This window comes from Triturus cristatus, chromosome 2_2, assembly GCF_964204655.1.
Source record: "Triturus cristatus chromosome 2_2, aTriCri1.1, whole genome shotgun sequence".
Lineage (NCBI taxonomy): Eukaryota > Metazoa > Chordata > Amphibia > Caudata > Salamandridae > Triturus > Triturus cristatus.
In genome coordinates this window covers 205,260,417-205,283,241 of record NC_140582.1, presented here as the reverse complement: position 1 = coordinate 205,283,241, position 22,825 = coordinate 205,260,417, and the positions used below count along the sequence as shown (strand labels likewise).

General features: G+C 44.1%; 1 protein-coding gene across 1 annotated transcript in view; it reads right to left on the bottom strand.

Annotated features, from left to right (window-relative positions):
* Window positions 1-940: 940 nt before the first annotated feature.
* The window catches only part of NOA1 (nitric oxide associated 1), a 91,312-nt gene continuing 69,427 nt past the window's right edge, over window positions 941-22,825 (bottom strand). The window contains exons 6-8 of the mRNA XM_085641184.1: window positions 8,055-8,171; window positions 3,828-3,945; window positions 941-1,949 (exon numbers count right to left, since the gene is read on the bottom strand). Coding sequence (XP_085497310.1) covers window positions 1,729-1,949; window positions 3,828-3,945; window positions 8,055-8,171 — 456 coding nt within the window. The 3' untranslated portion in view covers window positions 941-1,728. The remainder of the gene's footprint in view (window positions 1,950-3,827; window positions 3,946-8,054; window positions 8,172-22,825) is intronic.

The following is a 22,825-nucleotide window of genomic DNA, read 5'->3' as shown; positions in this document are numbered from 1 at the left end:
TACGATCATGGGCACGGTCTGCAAAAATGTAATGGAATCCTCACTCAGTCTTTCCTAAGACTTGAAAAATACTGCTATCCCTTTGGCCTTTTGTGGCCGATGTTACTCATCTTGCTATGTTATAATGGTGTGTAGTTTGTGAGCACTGCAAAGGCTTTGAAGCCTGAAGGGCAGCGGCAATAGATCCGCTTCGAGTTTTCTGAAGCAAACATATTACTCTCCATTCTCTTTCCCTACATTGTGCAGGGCAGACTATCTGAGAAACTAGATGCAAAGCTGGAATAGTGGAAGAGGTAGCAAACACAATCGCAATTACATTAGGACTGATTACAGATGCTCATAAAAGCATGCTCCAACTGAATTGAATGGCAAATCATTCTTTACCTTGTACTGATCCCATTGGGGCAAGGTCAAGACTAATATACATATGGTTGGGTCCAAACCGAGGTGGCATGGTTAACATAGAACGATGGGTTGGGATGCTACCCCGAGAGACTGCCAGTGGTTAGACAAATTGCAAGCATTCCTTCCATCACCTGTGTTTGATAACTATTATATGCCGCTGTTATCATATATGACAAAGAGAGTTACATCTGAAACTGCAAGGTGCCACACGGCAGTGCTAAAGTCTGCTACGAACGGCTTTCCAGATCATTCTGATGCCTGGGAGGATATTCCTGAGGTGAGAAATCTGGGCAGATGTATCCATTAGCAGTAGTGTTTAAGATTTGGATGATCTTTAAAGAGTTGTAATAGAGACCCAAAACAGACCTCAATCATACCACTTCGCACAACAGCCTACCAATCTTAGTGGTTCTCTCGTCCCTAAAATATTTTTTCAATGTAAATTTGATTAACACCATATTGGATATTTCACTCCATTGCCCCAATTCTTGGTATGCTAGGGAAATGTAACATATGACAGACGTTTCCTTACTTGTTTTGAAGTTTCATGAATTCTTTTTTACTGCTGAACCTGTACAATGGCACACAACTTTTGCGAAACATAATTAAATGTAGAATATTGTATGTATTAACATTGATGCATAGTAAGTTCAAACATAGCCGTAAAGTGAATCCTAGTTCAGAATATGCAATACAACAGATGGGGCCGCACAACTCTGAAAGGCCATCTGAAGTTTTCAATTTAAAAATAAAGGTTTGAGAAGGCTTTAAAAAAAAAAAAAAAGTCTTTTTTTGTAAGCTTCGCTGACTCTTAATAGGTTGAATCGGTCTTGCTATTTTAATGTTAATAGAAAAGCGGAGGAGTTCAAACAACATCACAGCCATACCCATTTTGCAGAGATCTTGAAAAACTCAAATGAGTACAACAGATTTCAGGTTTTTGACTGGATACCAGCAGACGTCTGAACCTAGACAACTTTTGGTTTGCCTTGGACGTCCAGTGTCATTGCAATGTGAAACAAATACTCTTTTCGCTTTGAAGCAAAGTCTCATCCGATTCCATAAAATCAGAAAATAAACCGGTTTTCATTAAAGCCTAAATGAGCATCCACAGTTTATTACTGTGCTGCAACACAGAGAATTCACTTTCTTTGCACCAAATAGCAAGCAACCCAGTAAGGAGGATTAACAGAAGTTATGTTCAAAACATCTTGCTGCATTTCAGCAGGCTGCCAAAGACCATTTACCACATCTGATCTGGTCTGTAAAGAACAGCAATTGTACAGGTTTATCTTCCCCCCTACTTTTTGGTTTCCACCATTCTCATTTTTTAGCTGGCTGTCGATTTTGATTTGAGCGCAGGTTGCTTACAAGCGGTGGTGTTTTTTTGGTTGCATACGCTGGACTCTTCTTTAGGCGCTCTCCTCTGACGTTAACTATGTGTGGTAAAAGAGGAGGCTGGCGTACTGTTAGGGTTGTTCCCTTTGGAGTGTAGCACCTCAAATGCAGACGGTCTTCAGAATGAGCAGTGACAGCGACCCAACCTGAATAGAAAAAGAGCAAGAGAAAAAAACATGATGAAAATAGGCAGAAAAGTTTAATTTGCTAAACCGTTTACATTTCCTTTCTGCGTCACTTAACACTTTTATGGAAAAAAAACCTCTGCTCTTGAAAGACATGGTATTGACCAATTTTCTCGTTTTCTAACCAGGTTTTTAGTTCGAGTCCCGTTTGAATAGGAGCATATAACTGCATTTGTACCTCTTATTAATTGGGTGCATAAAAAGTTATAATTTTATATATGCTTTTTGCCCATGATGGTAAATAGAATACAAGCAGCATCTTGGAGGATATTCTGCATATCCAACTTAAAGCTCAAACTGGCTCCTGTTACTAAATGGGTCAAAGTTTCTTTGCCTCATGCTTATTGGCCTACGTGCCTCAACCTCCCTTTACCTTAGAGAATTAAGTCATTCCTAAACCCCTAAATGCACTCTAAATCCTAGTAATCCGACTCTTCTTCAAGTATTAACATCCAAATATGAGTGGGCACAAGGTAGAAGATTGTCCGTGATCGCACTTAAATTCTGAAATGCACATCCCTTGAACACTAGATTTGTTATAGATCGCCAGTCCTTTACAAATAACTGTAGACACCTTCCTTATTATGGAGTTAACCGCTTTTGTAGGACTGCTGATAGTATCCTTTTGGATGAGAGGGTTACAAATGCATCGACCCAAAGCCATTGTCTTGCATTTAGGACTTTTTTGGTCATACTGCTCACAGGCACTTTCGCAAAATTAAGTGGCTCTCAGAATTCAGCAGAACAAGTCATGCAACTAATTTTCTCATTAAACAATTATTTCCTGGCAGAATCCATGTCAGATTAGACATTATTTGTACAGTCAATAACCAAAATTATTTTATAAATTGAGATTTAAATCGACATTTAATGTGGGTGACAACTGCGAAGACAATGTAATCTGTTTCCTTCAATTACAGTACCACAAAAGCTACTTGACCTTCAACTTTTTACATGCCATACACCTATGGAAGACCATTTGCCTATCTGAAATGACCATTATAGAAATATACATGGGTAAATGTAAATAATGGGGATTTATTTTATGGGTGTTTTGAGTGACGTCAAATAGACAACTTGACCAGAGCTTAAGTTGTCTATGACGTCACTCACAACACTGAGGGAAATAAGATCCTCTTTATTTACACTTACCCATCTTAAACTTTGTTATGTATGACCCCTTCATTGTGTCTTCCCATGCTGTCTTCATCTGTAGGAGTACAGGAGTCATGAGGTAGCCATAGATATGAAACCATGCATCCTTCCACCAACCTCATCACCCTCTGACCATTCTCCCTCACCATAGCATCTGGCATCCTGCCACGCTCCCAAACTACCCTAATCATTGACCTTTCCTATCCCTCCCACATATTGAACAAAAAGGTTTCATGCCACCCATCTCGGATATCCTTTGTGCTTACCCTCCGAATCTAACCCAAATGGAAAAAAACCTGCAATCCAGCCATACCAACATATACAGTTAACTTCCCACACCTAAACTGAAAGAAAAAAAAAACATAGGTTACCTGCCACCCACCTCACCGCCTTCCTCTTTCGGCCCTGAAGCTGTGCTCTTTGCTCTCCCTCGCAGCAGATAGCTCTGCAGCCTTTAATTCCCTGTGACGTCACAACAATGGAAAACTATTTTTGTTTGACGCATTAGCAGTAAATAATCCCATTTGGAAGCAGATATTTACGCTACTGGCTCTCTGCGAGAGACGTACAGAATAATGATGTTTGCACCAACTGTACTGGTAGGGATTCTGTATGTGCATTTGTCAATCTTCCTGTCACATGCTTTGAAATCTGGGAACTTGAAGGACAAATATGTTGAGTTACCTGCGGAGGAAAACTTAATATCAGCCACTGCCTCTTTCGTACTGATGCCCTGCAGTGTGATCTCTTCAGGAACAAGGGGTGGGAACTCCTTCATCCGTTCTTCTCCTCCCATTGGGACCTACAATGTACAACAGTGTGTCAAAAGCAGGGTGCCTAAGAAGACAATCATGCAGTTTGAATGTAAACAATACAATAGGAATCAAATGTTACCCATACATTTGCAATTATATTTATTCTTTGGCGATCAGGTTCAGGGAATGAGGAATTTAAAGCATACACACATTATTTTGAAAACTCCATTTCAATTTTTAAAGAAAACATGTATTATTAACCTGTTGTTAACTATAGATCTCCAGAAAGGGTAGCCTTTTTAGACTAAAATGCTTGTTAAACATTCTGTAGCCTTGCGAGGAACAAAGCTGAATACCTCAAGGTATAAAATTGCAAAAACTTCCAATTTTTTAAAAATAAAAAACATTTTCTTTACTTGGTCCTGCTGGCATCAAACATCTCCTATAACCACTAACACTTCTAGTCTAATTGTGGACTTTTTACTTAAAAAAACAAGCATTTGCAATGCAATAAGGTCTCGTATTTACGCGAGTTTAAGCTATTGGCATTGTAAACGAGCATGCATTTTATTTAAGTTTTAAAAACGAAAACAAAAATAAAAGGCATTGTTATTTTCAATGTGAAAAGCTCAAACTCGCATAAATGCGAGAACTATTGCATTGCAAATGCTTGTTTTGTTTGGTGCCCGGGCCTAATTTTGATCCCAATCCGACCCTGGAGTTGCATCAAAAAACATGTGTGGTTGCAAAGACATCCCAATGTATGCTCCATAGGAGCAATTTAGCGCAAAGTGCTACTTTATGAAACTTTTAGGATACTTGCCAGCGCCCCAAAGTTCCGGGTAACACGAAGAGCTGACAAAACCGTGTTAATTTTATGTACATTTTGATTAAATCTTGGATTGAAATATTTTGCTGGCGGCACACATCAATCTACAGGAACGCTTAAACTACCGCTCCGTAAATTATGCATTCACAGCCATCACTTGTGTGGGTGAGAAACAAGTATATTTAATGAAAAACCTACACGCGACGCAAGCTCTCCGTTAAGTCGTGCGCATGCAGGAATCCCTCGTCTTTAATACCTTGACAATCACAGCAATAAGTCAACTCACGACATAGATTGGAACACATTATCCTACACTTGCTTCTGATGATACACCAACGGACATACCAATGCGGATGGGGAATTGAAACGCTCTAAAAATGAAAGAAACCACCGGTTGAATTGAAACGTTCCGGAAGGTGGCGCTGTTTGATTAAGTGACCCGCATCAGCACAGCGAGATTATTGCTGAAAATTGCCCAGAGAAGCACAGTAATTACTCACCAACTGGGTATAGAACATCAGAAGTAACAGGCAGATAGAAAGCACCCAGGGGGGGGAGAAGGAAGAAAAGGCAGTCTCACGTGTGTCTCATGTTCTGTCTTGGAGGTGGGGGGGGGGGGTCTCTTACCCTGTACGTCCAAGGCGAGCTTCTTCCAGATGGGAGCAAATTTCTGGCAGTGACACCAGGACGCGTAGAACTCGGCAAAGCAGGCGCTGCTGGAGTTGAGCAGGTGAGAGCGGGCCGAGTCAGAGTCCAAGATGACTAGCGGGTCTTCCCGGGAGTACATGCCAGCCAAGCCGGGGGCCCACAGGGCCCAGAGGAGCCACAGCACACGCATCTTGGGCATCATTCTACCGGGACTAGCGCTGCAGGGCCGGTCGGAGAGAAGACATGGAGAAGGCGGAGCGTGGGCTGAAACGCCGGAGGGAGGGAAAGCAAAAGCACGCCATGCGCGCGTTGAGGGAGACTAGTACGCGTGCACTGGCTGGGGGCGGCTGGTGCGTGTTTGTTGGCGCAGTTACTGCATGCAGCTGGCTTGCATTGACGGAAGGGGGACAGGAGATGTGCACATCGCGCGTGTCTGTACCTGCGTGTTCATGGCCGCGTTCACATTTGCAGTCTGTCCTGCGCGTGCACATCTCCGGTCTCCCTTCCGAAGCAAGTCGGTAACAATAGATCTCGCTAGCGACAGCTTTCGCGCTGCGTCGCTAGGCGAGACCTAAAAATAAAAAGTACATCTTGAAACACCAAACAAGTTACCATGCTGGCAAACATGGTTCCAAGTTAAATGCTTGCCTCTTACATCTCTTGTAGCCTGAATCTGAATATAAACAGTCATCTCAGCCTGCCAAGGGAACCTAAATGGGGTACCATTACATTTGCCAATAACTTCCGTTATTCAGAGCACTTGGTAAAGCACATGTGTGACATGAAGCACGGTTTACAAATTCGCCATTATGCAACTTTCCTGTACGCATAATTCCTTAGTCACATATTAGAACAGAGCTTGGGTGTTCAACGTTGGACGCGAAGGCCATAGTGGTGTTAACATTATCCATTCGGAACAAATGTACTTATATTGAATCTAGATTCTTAGCATTTATACGTTTGTGGTACGAAACTAAAGTCGAATTATTCACATTATCGTGGTTATCCGGAAACTTTGCTCCGGTTCAATGATAGGTAAGAAAGGGTGAACTAGTTTCCTTATTTTTGCCATTAACAAAAAGACTGCATTCTTTAGAAACGATAGGGAGAGACTGAACAGGCCATCTCATTGGAAGATCTAAGAACATACCTAATGGCATGCCCAGATTGATAATCTAACCAAGGAAAATCATGACACCAGAATTCAAATAATATTGAACCTCGCACCGGCTTAAGATAAATGTATCTCTGGCCCAATCTTCCTATGACCGTGGACAAGTATTTTATATACCATAGGATTTTAAGACTCTTCTGCCTTTCTTTTGTCGGCTTCTCACATGAAATATGGTAGGATTAACCGCATAAGGTTTCCCCATTTGACTGCTAAGCTATGAAACGCACTTTCTCTCAGTCCAGTTACTAACTAAGACTTCACCATTACCACAATGCCTTTTGGAAAGCCCTTAAAATCTTGCTCTTCTCTTCCTCTGTGCACTTACTGCAGCCCCAGTACCTGTCCAGTCTACTATTAGCACTTGCATTAGGACATCTTTTATGATAGCAGCACGATTTATGTATCTGGTTCAATCATTTCAGCTACAAAGATCAGAAACCTGCAAGAGGGGCACAGACCGTCTTCGGGATTTTCTGCGCATGCAGGAGACTAGTCCTAAGATGGCCGCCTTGTGGCCAGCAGTCCTCCTTCTTCCACTGGTAATCATCTAACCGCAGCATCCTGCTTGTATTCTCATTAGGGGTCTTAGCTGCATGGGTCATGTCATCATTGACCTTCATGGGCGGAAATCATTGCATGGGGTTTGTTGCTGGGAGGATATCTACTGCTTTGTACAAAGGATTGAATGCTCCTTTGAAAGGACACCCATGGAATAACACTTTGACATCACAGTCATGGATAAACAAATCTAATGTACAGAGTACCACTAAGTACTCTGCAATTGTTTGACTACTTAGTCTGTCTTCTTTACCTTCCTTTGAATAGCACACTGACCCAGCACATCCCCGACGCTCTCCTCTATTTACCTCCACTGAGGTATCCTGGATAAACCCATTACACTGAATGAACAACCCAACAGCAGTGAATTAAAAAATACCAGTAGCTTGGAGCCAGACTCTTCAAACACTTTCCCATGTCCTTTCCTTCCTTCTCCCATTGTGAGACGTCCCATTTCATTGCAAGGCTTCCACCTTCCTCTTTTTCTAAACACTTTATTTATGAGTTTTTTTATTTCCCACACAGGTACAGCACATCCTAAAGCGACAAGCATATTTTTGTAATAAGGGCAATACAAACATAATCGCCCCTTCCCCAGGCAGCAGTTCCCTCTGTCCGCCATGCACCTCCAACCTCCCCCTCCCACCTCCCTTGGTGGACGAGTAGCGGGTAGATCCACCCCTCCGGTCTCTTGACATGTATATTTGAAACACTCTCCTTAATTTGTCAAATTTCGCCTGTGTGTACTGAATAATGGCTGAAAGTTTCTCCATTCCATAATCGCAATGAGCATAGCACATCAACAAACATAACTTTCAAGCGAGTCTTCATAAATGAAACATCAAGAACTTTCAATTTTTTCAGCAAATAACCAATGCTTTACCATTGTCTTCATTTATGTGAGTTTACAATTACTGAAGAATTTCCAAACAAGTATGGTGGCTTACCCCGAGTAACGTTTTTCCAGCATGGTTTTCATAGATGGCATCTGCTTTCTCCAAATGTGTGATATGTACTGGCAACAGGTTAGAAGCAACCACAGAGAACCAGGCGGACTTTTCTCCCTGTAAAATCATAGTTTGGATATTTCTTAAAAAGTAACTCACTGAAAAAGCTAGAGTTTTTCTCATTAAAAGGCCTAACTCAAAAGTCTATTTTCTTTAACTCATACCAAAGTTTCATTAACGTCACCTGCCATAATCACTTTTCAAGGAGGAATTATTCGGGCACTTCACCAATGATATTCTTTTTTTCAATATGACGAAGACACTCAACACTCATCTATCAGACAGCATAACTTCCTATTCTAAGAATAAAAGGCTACGAAATGATGGTTTGACCTCTTTAAGGATTACTCGTGGTGGAAGACAACTGTTTATTTTTCATAACTAAGATTTTTTTGCACAAAGAAATTCTTATTTTCATTTTTCCTCCATAACCAGTGTACTGTACACATTTTCTTGTTTATCTTACTTGAGACTCGTGAACACGGTAGTTAATATTTATGCTCAGCGCTCACAATCAGGTCCATTTTTTTAATTCTTTGTGATTATGAATTGGAAAACCAAATAGCGCTCTTGTGGCATTAGTTCAGACATGTACTTCATGGTCAATGTTGCCGATTCAGAAGGTGAACTAGGTCTTCAGATGTCTGATATATGCAACACCAATGACTTGGCCTGGTCAGTGGCGGCTGCCGCCTATTTAAGTTGGTAGAGCGGCTGGCGGGGGGTTGTTAGTCAAACATGGTGACCACATCGGACACTCTTTCAGGTCCCGCGCTCACTGTGCCACTGGATTCAAGTTAGCCTGGCTGATGAGGGGGGGATGCCCTGAAACCGGTCCCAGGATGCTTGTTTCCAGCCCAGGGAGGACCGGGCTTGGAAATTTGATCTGGACTGTTCCCATGAGGCACAGGGTCAAGACGGATTTGCATATGGCTGGGTCTAAACTGGGGTGACATGGTGAGCAAAAGAACGATGGATTTGACCAGTGGTGGCTGGTGACATTTTAAAGTGGTGGGCGTAAAATTATTGACGTACTGCACTCCGGCGAGCGAGCCTAAACAACCCTAGAGAAAATTTTGAAAAAAGAGTGGACAAATGGTGCCTTTTCAAGCAAATTTGAGGAAGCAGGAAGGTCAATAAAGCAACATGATTGAATTATTTATCATTTAAGAAATTGCCAATTTTTATGAGCTATAGAGGACAATCTTTGCGTATGCTGATGTTATCATTTGCCCATATTAACTTTTGAACACACTGATACACTTGAAATGGTTTTAACTATACAATAAATACATTCATTGACTGTGTGGTGCTGTACATCAATATGATGACACTATTTCCTTAAATTCATTTTCTGTTTTCATGCAAGAAACAACATTTTTTTAAAGTGCAGAAAATATGAATGCATTTCAAGTAGTACTCTGTGTAAAAAATGCCTGCTTGTAACAGCAAAGGCTTCCCATGTTATCTTTTCCCCAAATTCTCAGTAGAAAAGCCATCCCAGGGTCCAAGGTAGGACTTATAAGCTTATTTTCACTCTCTGGTCCCCTGAGGCTCCTTATGTTGGTGCCCTTGAAATCCTTCTCAATCTTAGGCCACATGATATCCCTGTTCTCTCTTATGCCATGTAGGTCTTGTGCACTATGCCCTGGAGACTCTACACTCCCCATAACACATGTGTCCGCAATGAAACGGTGCAACGCTCCCTCGACATGAATGTTGGACTGACAATTTCCCAGATAATTCATCCAGTGAGCGCAGCACACTGTCCTCCAGCCTACCAGGGTATTTCCACGTGTACTAAGTCATCATGTAAAAATCAGACACGGTGGGAATGTGATAGTCAAAGAAGAAATGTGATCTCACTGTTTTAAAAATAGGTGACATGCTACAACTACAGGAAAGCAATACTGCATGAAGCGCTCTAGCAGAATGCAATGATTAAATACCTGTTGGCGTGTAATATAAACTGTGTAATAAATAATGTTCAGGGTTTGTTGCCGTCAGAGTAAAAGGTGCCTCGCACTGGGCTGTCCGAGAAACTAAGATGATAAGAAACTAAGAAAAATGTGCCGATATTGCAAATATACATCTGTGCACTTCCAAAAACACAATATCGGTATTATTAGTCTAAGCATTTGAAAATATCTTAACATTTGCATTGTGACCGATCATATTTTAGTATTTGGGCAAATCATGTCCACAGTCCACAAACTTTACCTATAATAAAATAAGCAGAAAAAGCCTCGTAGTTTGAATACCTGTTCTCCACACATACTCTCAACTTGAACCACCTAAGGCACCGCTCGTTGTATGGCAACATTAAGCAAGGTTCCTCACTAACATTGCAAGTTTCCAATAAGTGGCAAATGCAGTATTTGTGAATTCAATTCGCCTTTTACAGCCTGAGGAACAACAACAAAGGCTAAGCTTTTAGGAGCAGGTTAAAATGGGACACTGGTCGCGCAATTACAGTTCATGCTGACAAAAAGGAAAACCTCTTCAAAATTGTATGGGGCATCTCGGCGGTGCCTCCCTAAAACCCAGTATTTGTCAGAATTTACTGGCATAATATCACACAAGAACTGGACATGAAATAAGTGGACGTAGCATACATAACCTAACACAACAGACTGAAATCATTTCTGCCTTTACCTTCTGAACATTACATATCAGATAATGTCAGAAGAGTGAATAAGATTGGCAATATTTTCCATTGTAGTATCTTAAAAAAAATAACCCCAGATGGGTCCAACAGCAGAAGTACCAGCGACCCCCTTGCCCCATGCACAAAATCAGTCAAGAAAATGTAATTAACACATAGACACCGAATGTAATTAACAACACAAACACTGTTGCACATCTTTTCAAATGAATTGATTGCGAAATATAAACTCAATAGTCCTCGTTAAATTAAAAAATAAACACATTCCTATTGTTTTAAAAACAGAACAAAGAGTGGCCAGCTGGTAGGCCCTCGTGAGGCCATGGCTTTAAGAATATATGTAGGTAATTGCTATCCATTGAAGAACCATGAAATCCCATCCCTCGATGTGTGCTCACTGAAAGAGGCGCTGTGCAGCCTCACCACGGGCTTCAATGGGAGCTGGAACCAAGGGTATCCGGTGTGTGGTGCCAGTCGGGGTGATGGACCCTCGGAGGCAGGGGAGCATCAGACACACAGCACTTCACCACAACGCTCGTGCGTGCCCCAGGGCCCGACGGAGGGGGCATGAGTAACTGCTTCAGATAATCCATAGTTTCCTAATCAGAGCAGAACCATCTCTGGAACATGTTTGTGTTCCAGAGATGGTTCTGCTCTGATTGGGAAACTATGTATTATCTGAAGCATTTACTCATACCCCCTCCGTCGGGTCCTGACCCCACGGCCGGCTCCTATTACGTGAAATTAGCACTGCATGACGGGAGGGGGTCGCGGGAGGCGTGTGGGGTGGGGGGTGGGGGGGGCAGGGAGGGAGTAATTTAATTAAAGAAAAAAAAATAAGAAAAACTTACCTTGCCTCCGGGCCGAACTCCTGCTTCGCGCTTCCCACTCTGTGAAAACAGGAAGCAGTAACAGGCAGCCTACCTCCTTCCCCTAAGCCAATTACAACGCTGCAATGGCAGCGTTGTGATTGGATAGGCCGCCGTCCTTACAGGACTCTTAGGGGAGGCAGTTTTTTTCATGCAGGCTGCGCAGCAGCCTACATGAAAAAAACAGATAGTGCTATGACTGGTTTGGTCGGCCCTGGGGCCGACCAAACAATCAGCGCCCATAACATTGGGCTAGCCACTCCTCCCTGAACCGCCCACCCGCCCGCCCCCATCCAGGCAATCTGACATACCCTTCTGCTTTCTCGCAGAGCGAGAAGCAGAAACGTAAAATGGTATTTATTCCATTTTACATTTCTGCTTCTCGCACTGCGAGAAAGCAGTGGGACAACACCCCGACGCCCACGTGGTGGAGCCGCCACTGGATTTGACCCAGATCTATTGACTGGGGAAGAATGTTCGATTTCCCCTTCATTCCATCCATCATCTGTGTGTCTTTTGCCCCCGAATGCAGAGGCATGCCACGATTGCTGTGTGTGTGCTTGGTGTCCTCGATATAACTGCGACGCTGAGCTCACAGGGGCTGCCTGGGCAGGTCCTCTTGAGGTTCACAGAGGCCGGAGGAGCAGAGCCCAAGTCACTGGTGTGACTAGGCGGAGAAAAACTGAGCACATGCCCCAGCGCTACTTGTCTGATCTTGCATCTGGAGTGGTGTCCGCTTAGTGCCCTGGTAGGGACCGCAGAGGTGGCGGCGTGGTCATCGCCCCCTGGCTTTTCAGTGGCGCTGCACCGGGAGAGGTAGAGAGACTGCAGAGCTGGACATCTCCCACTCTGGAGCGGCTGAGTGGTATCCGGGGAGTCTGCTGGGCGGCAGTGAGGGCTGAGCGTCCTCAGACTGCCGGAGAGCGGTGATGATCCCGTGCCAGACACCCCTGCAAGGAGAGCTGCTGAGAGATTGGGCCCGGACTTCTGCTGCAGCTGGATGGAAGGCCACTGGACTGCCCTCTTGGGGATCCCTGGTGGCTGTTGCTGGCCCAGTGGGCTGCCTGGCCTGTGTCGGGACTGTAATTTCCTTGTGCTAGAGGATTGCTATTGTCGAGCTATGGAGAGCTCTGTTGAGGGTCGTACATGGTTGAAGGCACCCCATGGATCACTGAGTCTGTGCCCGGGGCAAGCTGGGGCCTCCCGTCTGGGCCCCCAACCCCCCACCTCGAGCCCTGCGATAGACCATTTCCTGAACTTTCAGAATCGGGACATGATCCTCACTGAAGTCTGATGTCTGGGATAGGTCCATCATGAGAATTTCAAAATTCTGGTCTTCCCTGATTATACACATGAAGTCCAGCTGCAACGGAGGATGATGCTTGGGAGTGCCAGGATGAACACCCCAGGTTGTCAGGACAGGGTGAAAGAAGGGCTGAGTTGCGATCCCATAGTGGCGAAGGGTCCCAGCCAAAAGCACAGCAGTGGATCCGGAGGAGGGGCTGGCATCCACCGCTAGGGATGGAAAGGGAATCTATGGCATGGTGAGCAAGAGAGCAGACGGCTAGCGGACTCCTCAGACTTGGAGGGGTACCGGCTGGCAAACACCAAGACGAGCAGAGAGGAAGTCAAGGGGGGGAAAGACCACACGGCTACACAGGGGAAGATCAAGAGACTGGGTCTGACACCCCACATCCCCTTGCGGTGGCCAATGACAATTTTTAACAAGATCCTGAGGCCCTCCCCCCGATGGAACAGCTTCAGGACTACAGAAAGAAGTATAGCAACAAGAATGGCGTTTTGATCCAGGCCAGAGAGCTGTGGAACACGTCTCCACGGCCCTTCGCGGATTGTTCAGAACTGAGCGCAAACCTTTTGCTACACTGACCAGTGGGCCACCGCGCACAGGGACGGTAGGCTCTGGTTGTGTTTAGTTATTGTGTGGGATTGGATTTGTGGGATGGGTGGTGGGCTACAGACCTCTCAGTCTTCCCCCAGGCGAGTAGTTACAGTTTAGTTATGGGGTAATACACTCGTGGGGGTCCTTGTGGGGTAGTGGATTGTGTTTTTGGTTCAGGGCCTTATTGGTTCAGGTGGAGGGACACAGATACTTCAGCTGCGCAGCAGTCTTTTAAGAGGGAGCACAGACAACATTTATCAACACTGAGTCATGGCACGTAATCTACCCTTAGACACCAAGGCCATTGTGGTTCTGTCCTGGAACATTAATGGGCTTGGGGGATATAATTAGGTGTAACCTGGCTACCCAATACATCAAACTGCTGCAGCCTGATGTCATTCTTGTACAAGACACCCATTTCCAGAGGACACATTGTCCATTTCTGGGAAAAGGAGTATAGACCATACAGGCACATGCCGAATATAGCACTGGCTCCAGGGAGGTGGTGATCCTGATTACAAAGAACTCCCCCTTCTAGGTAGTGAACCAATAGCTTGACCTTTACAGCAGGTATGTGGGAGTGAAAGGGTTCTGGGGCCGCAATGAGGTTACTCTGATTAGTGTGTATGCCCCCCTGTAGCTGCAAACATCCACAATGGTGAAACTTAGAGGTATTGCTGGCTCACTCCTCGATGCACATAATAGGCAGCGATTTCAATGATGCCATGGCAGGGGACTTAGACAGGTCCAGGACACGGGGATTTTCTCACAGGACACCCCGCTCTCACACTGTTACTACACTGTGTCTTTCAAATCTGTGGCCTCAAAAACACCCCACAGACAGACGTTATTCGTACTTTTCGGGGGGCCCGCAGGGTTTTCTCCAGGTTAGACTATCTCTTTGCCCTGGCTGGGGAAGTGGACACCATCCAACAGGCAGACCACTTGGCAAGGGAACTCTGATCACTCCTCTCTGCTGGTCAGGTTGGGCAGACCAAGTAGAGGTGGGAGACTAAGATGGAAACTCAGCGCCTGGGATCTGCAGGACTTGGAAGTGGCAGTGGGGCTGCAAGTGGATACAGAGTTGTATTTCAAGGAAAATAAGGGCTCAGTTGCTTCCAAAGTGGTATTATGTCAGGCATATAAGTCTGTTCTCCGAGACAGAGCCCAAACCCGAAGTGATCCAAAAGAAGAGGAAATTGACGGAGACTCTGGAACTCCTTGAACAACAGCTTCTTGAGCTAGAGGGAGACCCCGAGTTGAAAGCCTTTAGAATTAGACAACTAGAACTCATGAGAGCCAAGCATTGGGACTTGGAACAGGAAGGGGCATCGAAGCAAATGCTGGCCACCTTGCATCACTTGTACAACAATGGGGATAAGGCTGGTGGACACCTGGTTTAGCTCAGTAGGAAGAATTCGAGGCCAGGTGGAAGTGGCACAAAGTGGGACCTGATGGGGAGATTTCGTATTTGGATGGATGCTTCGCCGGTACTATAGGCAGTTCAACAGGGCTAGACCACTGCATAAGGCGCACCAGATAGCTCAATATCTGGCATCCATAGATATCCCCATGATGGACGCAGAAGCCAGAGGCGCACTAGATGCTGACATTACACTGGCGGCGGTTCAGACTGCCATAGCAAAGCTGAAATCTGGTTAAGCCCCTGGGCCAAATGGAATTCCAGCAGAATTCTATAAACGATATGCCGGCATGCTAGGACCCCATTTATTGCATATGTTTTGGGAGGTCAGAAGCAAGGATTGCTTCCAATGGGCCACCATTGCGGTAATCCAAAAGGAACGTAAACCGAAAGAATCAAGTGAGTCATACCGCCCTATCTCTCTGCTTAATATCGAGGTCAAACTGCTGGCTAGTATACTGGCCTTGAGGCTCATACAGGTCATTACGTCCCTGATGCACAGAGATCTGCCAGGCTTTATGCCTGGCAGGTAAATGAGCTATAACCTAAGATGGGTACACAATTAGATGAACGAGGTACGGGATATCCAGCCCCCAACTTTATTCTCGCACTGGACGTAGAGAAGGCGTTTGATGCAGTGCACTAGCCCTTTTTGGAACAAATCCTGGAGAGGTGCAGCTTCAGTCCCCAGCATCGGAAGTGGGTAGGGATATAATATCAGGCCCAGAGTGAAGCAGTGAGGGTGAATGGGGTGGTGTACTTGGATTTCCCCATTGGTAGAGGGACCAGGCAGGGATGTCCCTTACCCCCCCCGTTAGCGCTTACAATAGAGACTTAAGCCTCTATAGTGGGGTGCCACCTGGGGGTGTCTGAAATCACTCTCTCTGGCATTGAGGAGGGGGGGGGGGATGGGTTGGGGAAGCCAGAAAAAAAACTCGCTGTATGCAGATGAGGTCCTGCTCTACATTACCAAGTTGACCACTTCCCTCCCGTTGATCTTTCATCTCTTTGAAGAGTACGGGACTTACTCTGGTTATAGATTCAATTGCGATAAGTCAGTAATGTATCTTCCCAGGGGCCAGATAGACACGTACTGGCTCCAAAGCGGTCTGATGCTAGCAGTAGATTACTTCAAGTTCTTAGGAATTTTTCTGACATTGGAGAAGGAGCTCTGCAGAAATTTGGGGAGAGTAGCGAAAGCCTTTTGAGGTGATTTGGGGAGGTGGAGGGGGCTGCCCCTCACTTTACTGGGACGGGCAGCTATGTTTAACATAATCTCCCTCCCTAAACTGTTGTAGGATTTACAGAATACCTATACCAGATTCCCCAGGAGGTTTTTAAAAGCTTGGCTGGGGATGTGTGCTCCCTGCTCCGCAGAATAGCTCTATGGACACAACAGAATCCTTACAATTGGGGTACAGCTCTCCCTGATCTGGAAGCTTACTATTGGGCGGCCCACCTAATTACCATCAATAAGTGGATCTTCACCACCCCCCGCGCCCTCCCGGACCACTCCACTTTCCAACTTGAGCAGGCATAATGGGGGGATATGGTCTATATGGGGAAAAGGGTTTGCCACCTCTACTTCCAGCCACCCAGGTAGACATAACAGAATGGGGCAAAGCTACAAAATGCCTGGGATGGTACGGTAGGAACTCTCAGGAGACACCCCTATGGGAAGGGACTTGGCTCCCGGAGATGGTGAGGCTAAAGGGACTTAGGTCGTAGGAAATCATTGGGATCTCTAGGGTGGGAGATTTGTTGGAAAAGGGGGATATAATGCTGTTCTCTTCACTATAACATGAATATGGGAAGAGTGACAACCAATTCCTTGAGTATGCGCAAGTACAACATGCGTGGCAGGCAGAGGGGCTGCCTGGGGAGGGCACCCAGAATAAACTCCACTGGAAGGCCGGTTGTTTACTGAAGAATTGGGTAAAGAAGCAGTTTCCCTCACATATAAAATGTTAAGCAACAATATGCCGGAAAACTTAGTTACACTGCGGGAGAGATGGGTGCGTAATGTAGGAGACATGGATGTAGATTGGAAGGCAGCCCTGATGCACCAGAGAGAGTTAGCAATGAAGTCTTGTCTACGTTTAATCCAATACAAGGCATTCAACCGTGCTTACTATGATAGACCATTACTACACAGCAGGGAAAGGTTGCTGTCCCTGAATCGCCTGCAGTGCAGAGTGGAGATTGGTTATTTTTTCCACACACATTCTGGGGGTGGCAGTTGATTCATGACTACTGGGTTGCAACTATAAGGGAGCTCAGTAATATCCTTGAGGAGTGGGTCCCACTTGAGCCGAAATTCATAGTGTTGGGGATCCCTAATGATGTATATCTTCCCAGGGCTAAACTAATATTCTGTGGCCTTGGCCTGGTGGTGGCAAAGAGATATAGCCCGACACTAGGGAGTGAGTGGCTTCCCTATGCCCAAAAATTGGAACCGGCGCATGGATATTTATATGGCAGAGGAAAAAGCCTTGTATGCTAGTAGGGGATGCCCCTCTGAATTTCTAGAAGGTCTGGGGTGGCTGGTTTAAGTACTATTACCATGAGTTCTTGGGAGAGGGTGTGGGATGGAGCTGAGATGCATTGGTCATTTGATCACAGGTGTTGTACTGGGTGTACATGTGTTATCAATATATGAAACTTTACCATGGTTTCTTCTACCTTCTTTCCTTCTCATGATCTGGTAAATGACTGCTACATGGGGATGGGGGTTAATCGGTTTCTCAATGTTTCTGCCTTTCCAGGGGTGCATGCCTGATGCCCCCTATTGCTTTCTCGTGTTTTGAAGCAGAAACAAATATATATGTTTTTAAACAAAATGTTTAACCCCAAGTACAGGGAATGCAAGAATACCCTTCTCACAATAGTACTAGTCAAAAACAGTAAATAAGACAGACACTGGAAAGCAAAGCAAGAGTACTAGGTAAGAAAAGGAAAGGAGATCGATCCTGAAATGCCCATGTATCAAATGTATGCAATTAACGCTTAAAACCTGATGCAGCACGATCAACAAACATAACGTGTTGGCAGATCCTAAATTTACACGCTAAGAGGCATCCTCCTAGCGCTGATATTTTAGAGATATTTTTGTTTCTCTTGAGAAGACCTTCCAAGAAATCAATTTCTGTACGTTTTTAGTGATTTAGAGTTTGTGATGGTAGTCACAGATTGAAGAATTCTGTTGATACTGCAGGAGACCTAAACATTTTTGGAGGTAATTTCTATAATATATGAAGGATGCTCCTATACCTATATATTGAACACATGACATATTGTCTTCAGGTGTTACATGTGCACCATTTGATGGCCTATATATTATACTATGAAGTACAAGAGGAGATGGTAGGGGACCATGGTGACTTTCTAAACTATACCCAAGTACTCAAACTTTCAGTGATCTCAAGTGAGATGCACTGTAATGGTAAACTGTAACCCCAAGTTAGACAGAGATGGTTCATGGATAACCTTAGAGGGGAGAGGGGAATCTCGAGTGGAAATGGAACACGGTTACCAAACAGTAATGGGCATAATTTGCAAATCCCTCTTTTTAAGGCAGCCTCGTTTAACTAGAAAGATTGCTACTTCACAACCACTTGTCATGTTATTGTTGCCAACGTAAATCTCACCGCAGCCCTTATTTTCCAACCCTCAAGGTCACTTCCTTCGCTCTCATGTCATCCTCCTCTCCTTCCCTATTTAGTTCCTCCTCAGAGGTTTCAAGCAAACACAAGCAGTCAATGACTCACAATGGAGTTTTAGGTGTTGTAGACCCATCTTTCAGAAGCAGATATGTATGAGGAATTAAAATGGTGAACTGTAAGAGCTTCTGTTTACACCAAAAAACTCAAGAATACTGGTATGTGCTATGATGAAGAAAAAGAATATAATGGACCTCTTTGCCTCTCCCCGAATTACTAACCCTCCAATGGCAGGGCATATACGGGCTGTTCGGCACATGAATGCGCTGGCAAGTTTACATAAACGGAAGCATTTACAAGTCTTTGTTGCACTTCTCACATTAATGGACTAATGAACACTTGCTACACATATGCAATATTTTAATTACACTTATGAAACTTGAAAATGTATCAAAATTTCAAAGTATACAATGTTGCATTGTTGTAAGCAAGTGCACACTTCCATAAAAAAGTCTCTTGCGATAACAGCAGAAGACTGGTTCTCACAGAAAAAAATCACACAGACATTTTCTGCTTGAACCGTTCTCCTGCTGGCACCTAGACTTACTTCTGCATACTCGCTTAAAAAAAAAAATCCTGCAAGATATCAGTAAACCACATTTCACTCTGGAAGCATTATTTTGCAACATTTTGATGACATTTCTCGAAATTTCACAAAAAATGCACAATTTCACATGCTATTAATAGTAATGGGCACAAATGCAAGGAAATCGATTTCTCATTCTGATCTTGATGTGAATGTCAATTTTACAATGCTGTTAACTGTACGACAGACAACATGGAGTACAAATACATGTGTAAAACTGGTGCAAAGCCTTGCGTTACTTGGTGCAGGAAGTTGTACGTGCAATTGACAGTTTCCTATAAAATGATAACTGCATTAACAGACAGAGATAGAATACCAAGGGAACCTGCTTCCCTAGAAGCACATTTCATTTGCCTTGCCCGTACATGAATCACTCAAGGCTACCTTCAGCCTTATTATTTCGCTGAGTAGTCATGGTGAATGGGCGGAGCTTTTAAGGTTTCTGAATTCTTATCCTAGTCTTTAATCGGTCACTTGAGGTGAATAGTCTCTCACAGCTTCCTGTTACTATCTTGCCAACAGTGAATCTAACGTGCAACTGAACAGCAAGATTTATTGAAATTTGGCAACATCTTGAATAGTTTAGTTTAATATACAGGCATGCACAAAATGGTTTGTGTATATGCATGCCAACTGGCCCATGGATCTGAAGAGTCTGGTGGTCCTGAGTGGTGAAGAGGCATGGTGCCACAATGCCCACTGAATGTGGCATGGCATAATCTTCCTCAGTGTAACACGGGGCGGCTGGAGGAAGAAGCGGGGGGCAGGAAAAGGGGGGGGGGGACCAGTGGTCGAAGAAAATTCCAGTCAGCAATTAAGCTTCTGTGGTGTTGCAGTAAAAGGGCTAACGCAAATAATTACAAATAATGTTCATTCGATCTTTTGGGACGTTTTCCTCCTCCTTCATCTGAGTATCCAGCACCTAGACACCTTTGGATAGTAAAGTGCTGTGCAAATCTAAATGTCATTTAATTTCAAAGACACATGCAAGGTCCAAATTAATGAGGCATGCCAAGACAACATAAAAAGGGCAGGAGAAGAAGAAACCAGAAAACGAATATGGAATATCAAAAAGATCGAGGTTAAATTAGTCATTCCAGTTTAAGAGTCAGAATAACAATATGCAAGACTCAAGCGATGTACAAAGAAACAACCTATTCAAGAAGTAACAGCCTGTCTGCCACTACACGGGTGAAATTAGTAAAAGTATTTATAATGAGGAATATTGTGTACCTGTTAAGCACAGGTTTGCTTGCTGGGGCATCTCAGCTCTGCATAAAGGATTTTATGAGCTCAACTTTTCAACTCTCAATTAGAAATATCTGCAAACTGTTTACCAACGTTATTTAGAACATTTAGCGTCAGCGCAGAAAAACATAAATATCGTTAATGTTTACAGAGATTACAAAATCACGTAAGAATGCAATGGACAGTCAACATAGCCGTTTTGTGTGGCTAAAAGGGGGTGGAAGGTTAAGGCAGTACTGGGGAGCGGAATAGGCAGCTTGGGTCTCCCCTTTGGTCTTATTTATATGGGCGTCTGATGCATCTCTTACGGTCTAGAGCAACCTGCTCAGCAGCCCTTCTCTAGGGCTTGGATATTGGCAGCACATTGAAAACCCGCTTACATTAAACCCGGAGGGCCTTTAGACTTTGGCGGCAGGCAAGAACTACAGTGCCATACCTTTTTTGGTGTTGCCATGCTTATGGATAACAATGCTGAAGGTGGCGCAATCTTATGGGGCCCTCAATATAGTAGTAATGACAACTCATGCAACCTTTGCATTAATTATTCATGCATGTGTGCATGATTTATATGCGTTTAACAATATTATATGAGCGATAGGCACTGGTGCATGTTAACACAGTCTTGTTTATACACTGAAAGGATTAGCGTGGAAGGTTTAATACACATGGCTTTGCTAGGCCTCCTACACCCGTTACTAATGTTTGGGTTCAAGCTTTATTTCTAGTGCAGATAATCGAGTGTACACGTGCTGAATTGTCATGCAATACTGCTGCATGTTTTCTCCTGCTCCATTTTTCCATTCTCTGCTGCATGGTGTCTAAATGATTGCTAGCATGTCGACCATGAGCAAGTTCCATGCTGGAGGGACTAAAAGTTACATTATAGCAGTTTCCATTTGCTTCATAAACAATTAACGGAGTACTTGCCTTCTGACTTGTGCAATGAAGTGCAGGATGCAAATGCGAGGAACCCCTTGCTTGCTCCTTTGGTCTTGATGTATGAAAAGGTTATTAAAGGCTCTAGCGATCGGGGTGGGACAGACAGACAGACCAAACGCTGGTAAGAGATGCTGATGTTAAGGATTCCAGTTGGAGGCCTACTGGCAATCTGATAGGCGGAGGCCATGATATATAAATTGGCAATTAATATGCTGAGTGAATAATAAAAGCTGTGAGCCATCTTAGTATAATAGAGTCAGGCAATTTTACTAATAGCTTACACGTATGTGGTGAAAAATGTTTGGGGTGTATCTAGGTTCACCCTTATTTCCTTTTTAATTGTTGAGATATTTTTAATTACACTTTTTGTTCACATTTGTTTCTTGCAAAAATAGCATGCAACAGATTACAATATATTCCAAAATACCATTATTTGTACATGTGCTAATTCAGTATTCCGGGAGGGGCTTCCAACTTCTAAAAACCTTACCTCAAAATGTTACAGAGTGGGAAGGATGAGAGACCCTGCTAGTTTTCCTTTCCTCAGAAAAGATCAAAAAGTCCATTTGGGGGAATCAGGAAATCTCCAGGATGTGATGCCAAAACGTTTGGTGGGGGCTTAGGATGCTAAAATTAGCTGTTGCCAAAGTTCTGTTGTTTCCAGCTTCGCACCTATGGCAGCTTCAATAGGGCCTTGGAGAATGTAGACTTCAATGGAGAGAAAACAAGGGAGGCCTGAAAAATAACAGATTGAAATGGGGGCATACCTTCCCCTAGTCACAATTATGACTTTACCCACCAACAGTGCGCACCTCCTGGACCAGAGATGCCAGATCAAAGTACCTGGCTTGTTACTGTTCAGAAGTTTCCTTTTTGAATAATTGGGGACATGCAGGAAGTCATTTTGCATTCCCAGGAGAAATCACTGCCTGGACTCCACGGCAGTGTCTAAACCTTGCAGGAAAATAGACCCCTGCAGGAACTTAGGACTTTCACCATTCATTGCCATGGTTATACGTCCGAACAATAAACTTGCGCCTAGCAAATGGGGCATTAAGACCCAGATGATCAAAAGCACTTATGTTTCTCCTTTCTCAGGTTAAAAAGAGACACAAAGTAAGTGGGGGCAAAACCCACCCAATTCAGGGTCTTCATAAAAGCCAGCAGGCCAGACACAATATACAAAAGTGCAAGATGTGTACAGTACTAATAAAATAATCTTGAATGATGACGGTGATCCCAAGAAGGGACCCCAGTAGGGTAAAGCAGTGAAGGCAGGCAGGTTTAATGTCCATGACAATAGGAAGGTCAGTAGGAAGGCATCGGACTCACAAGGGCATGGGGAGGTTTCTGTATCACAAA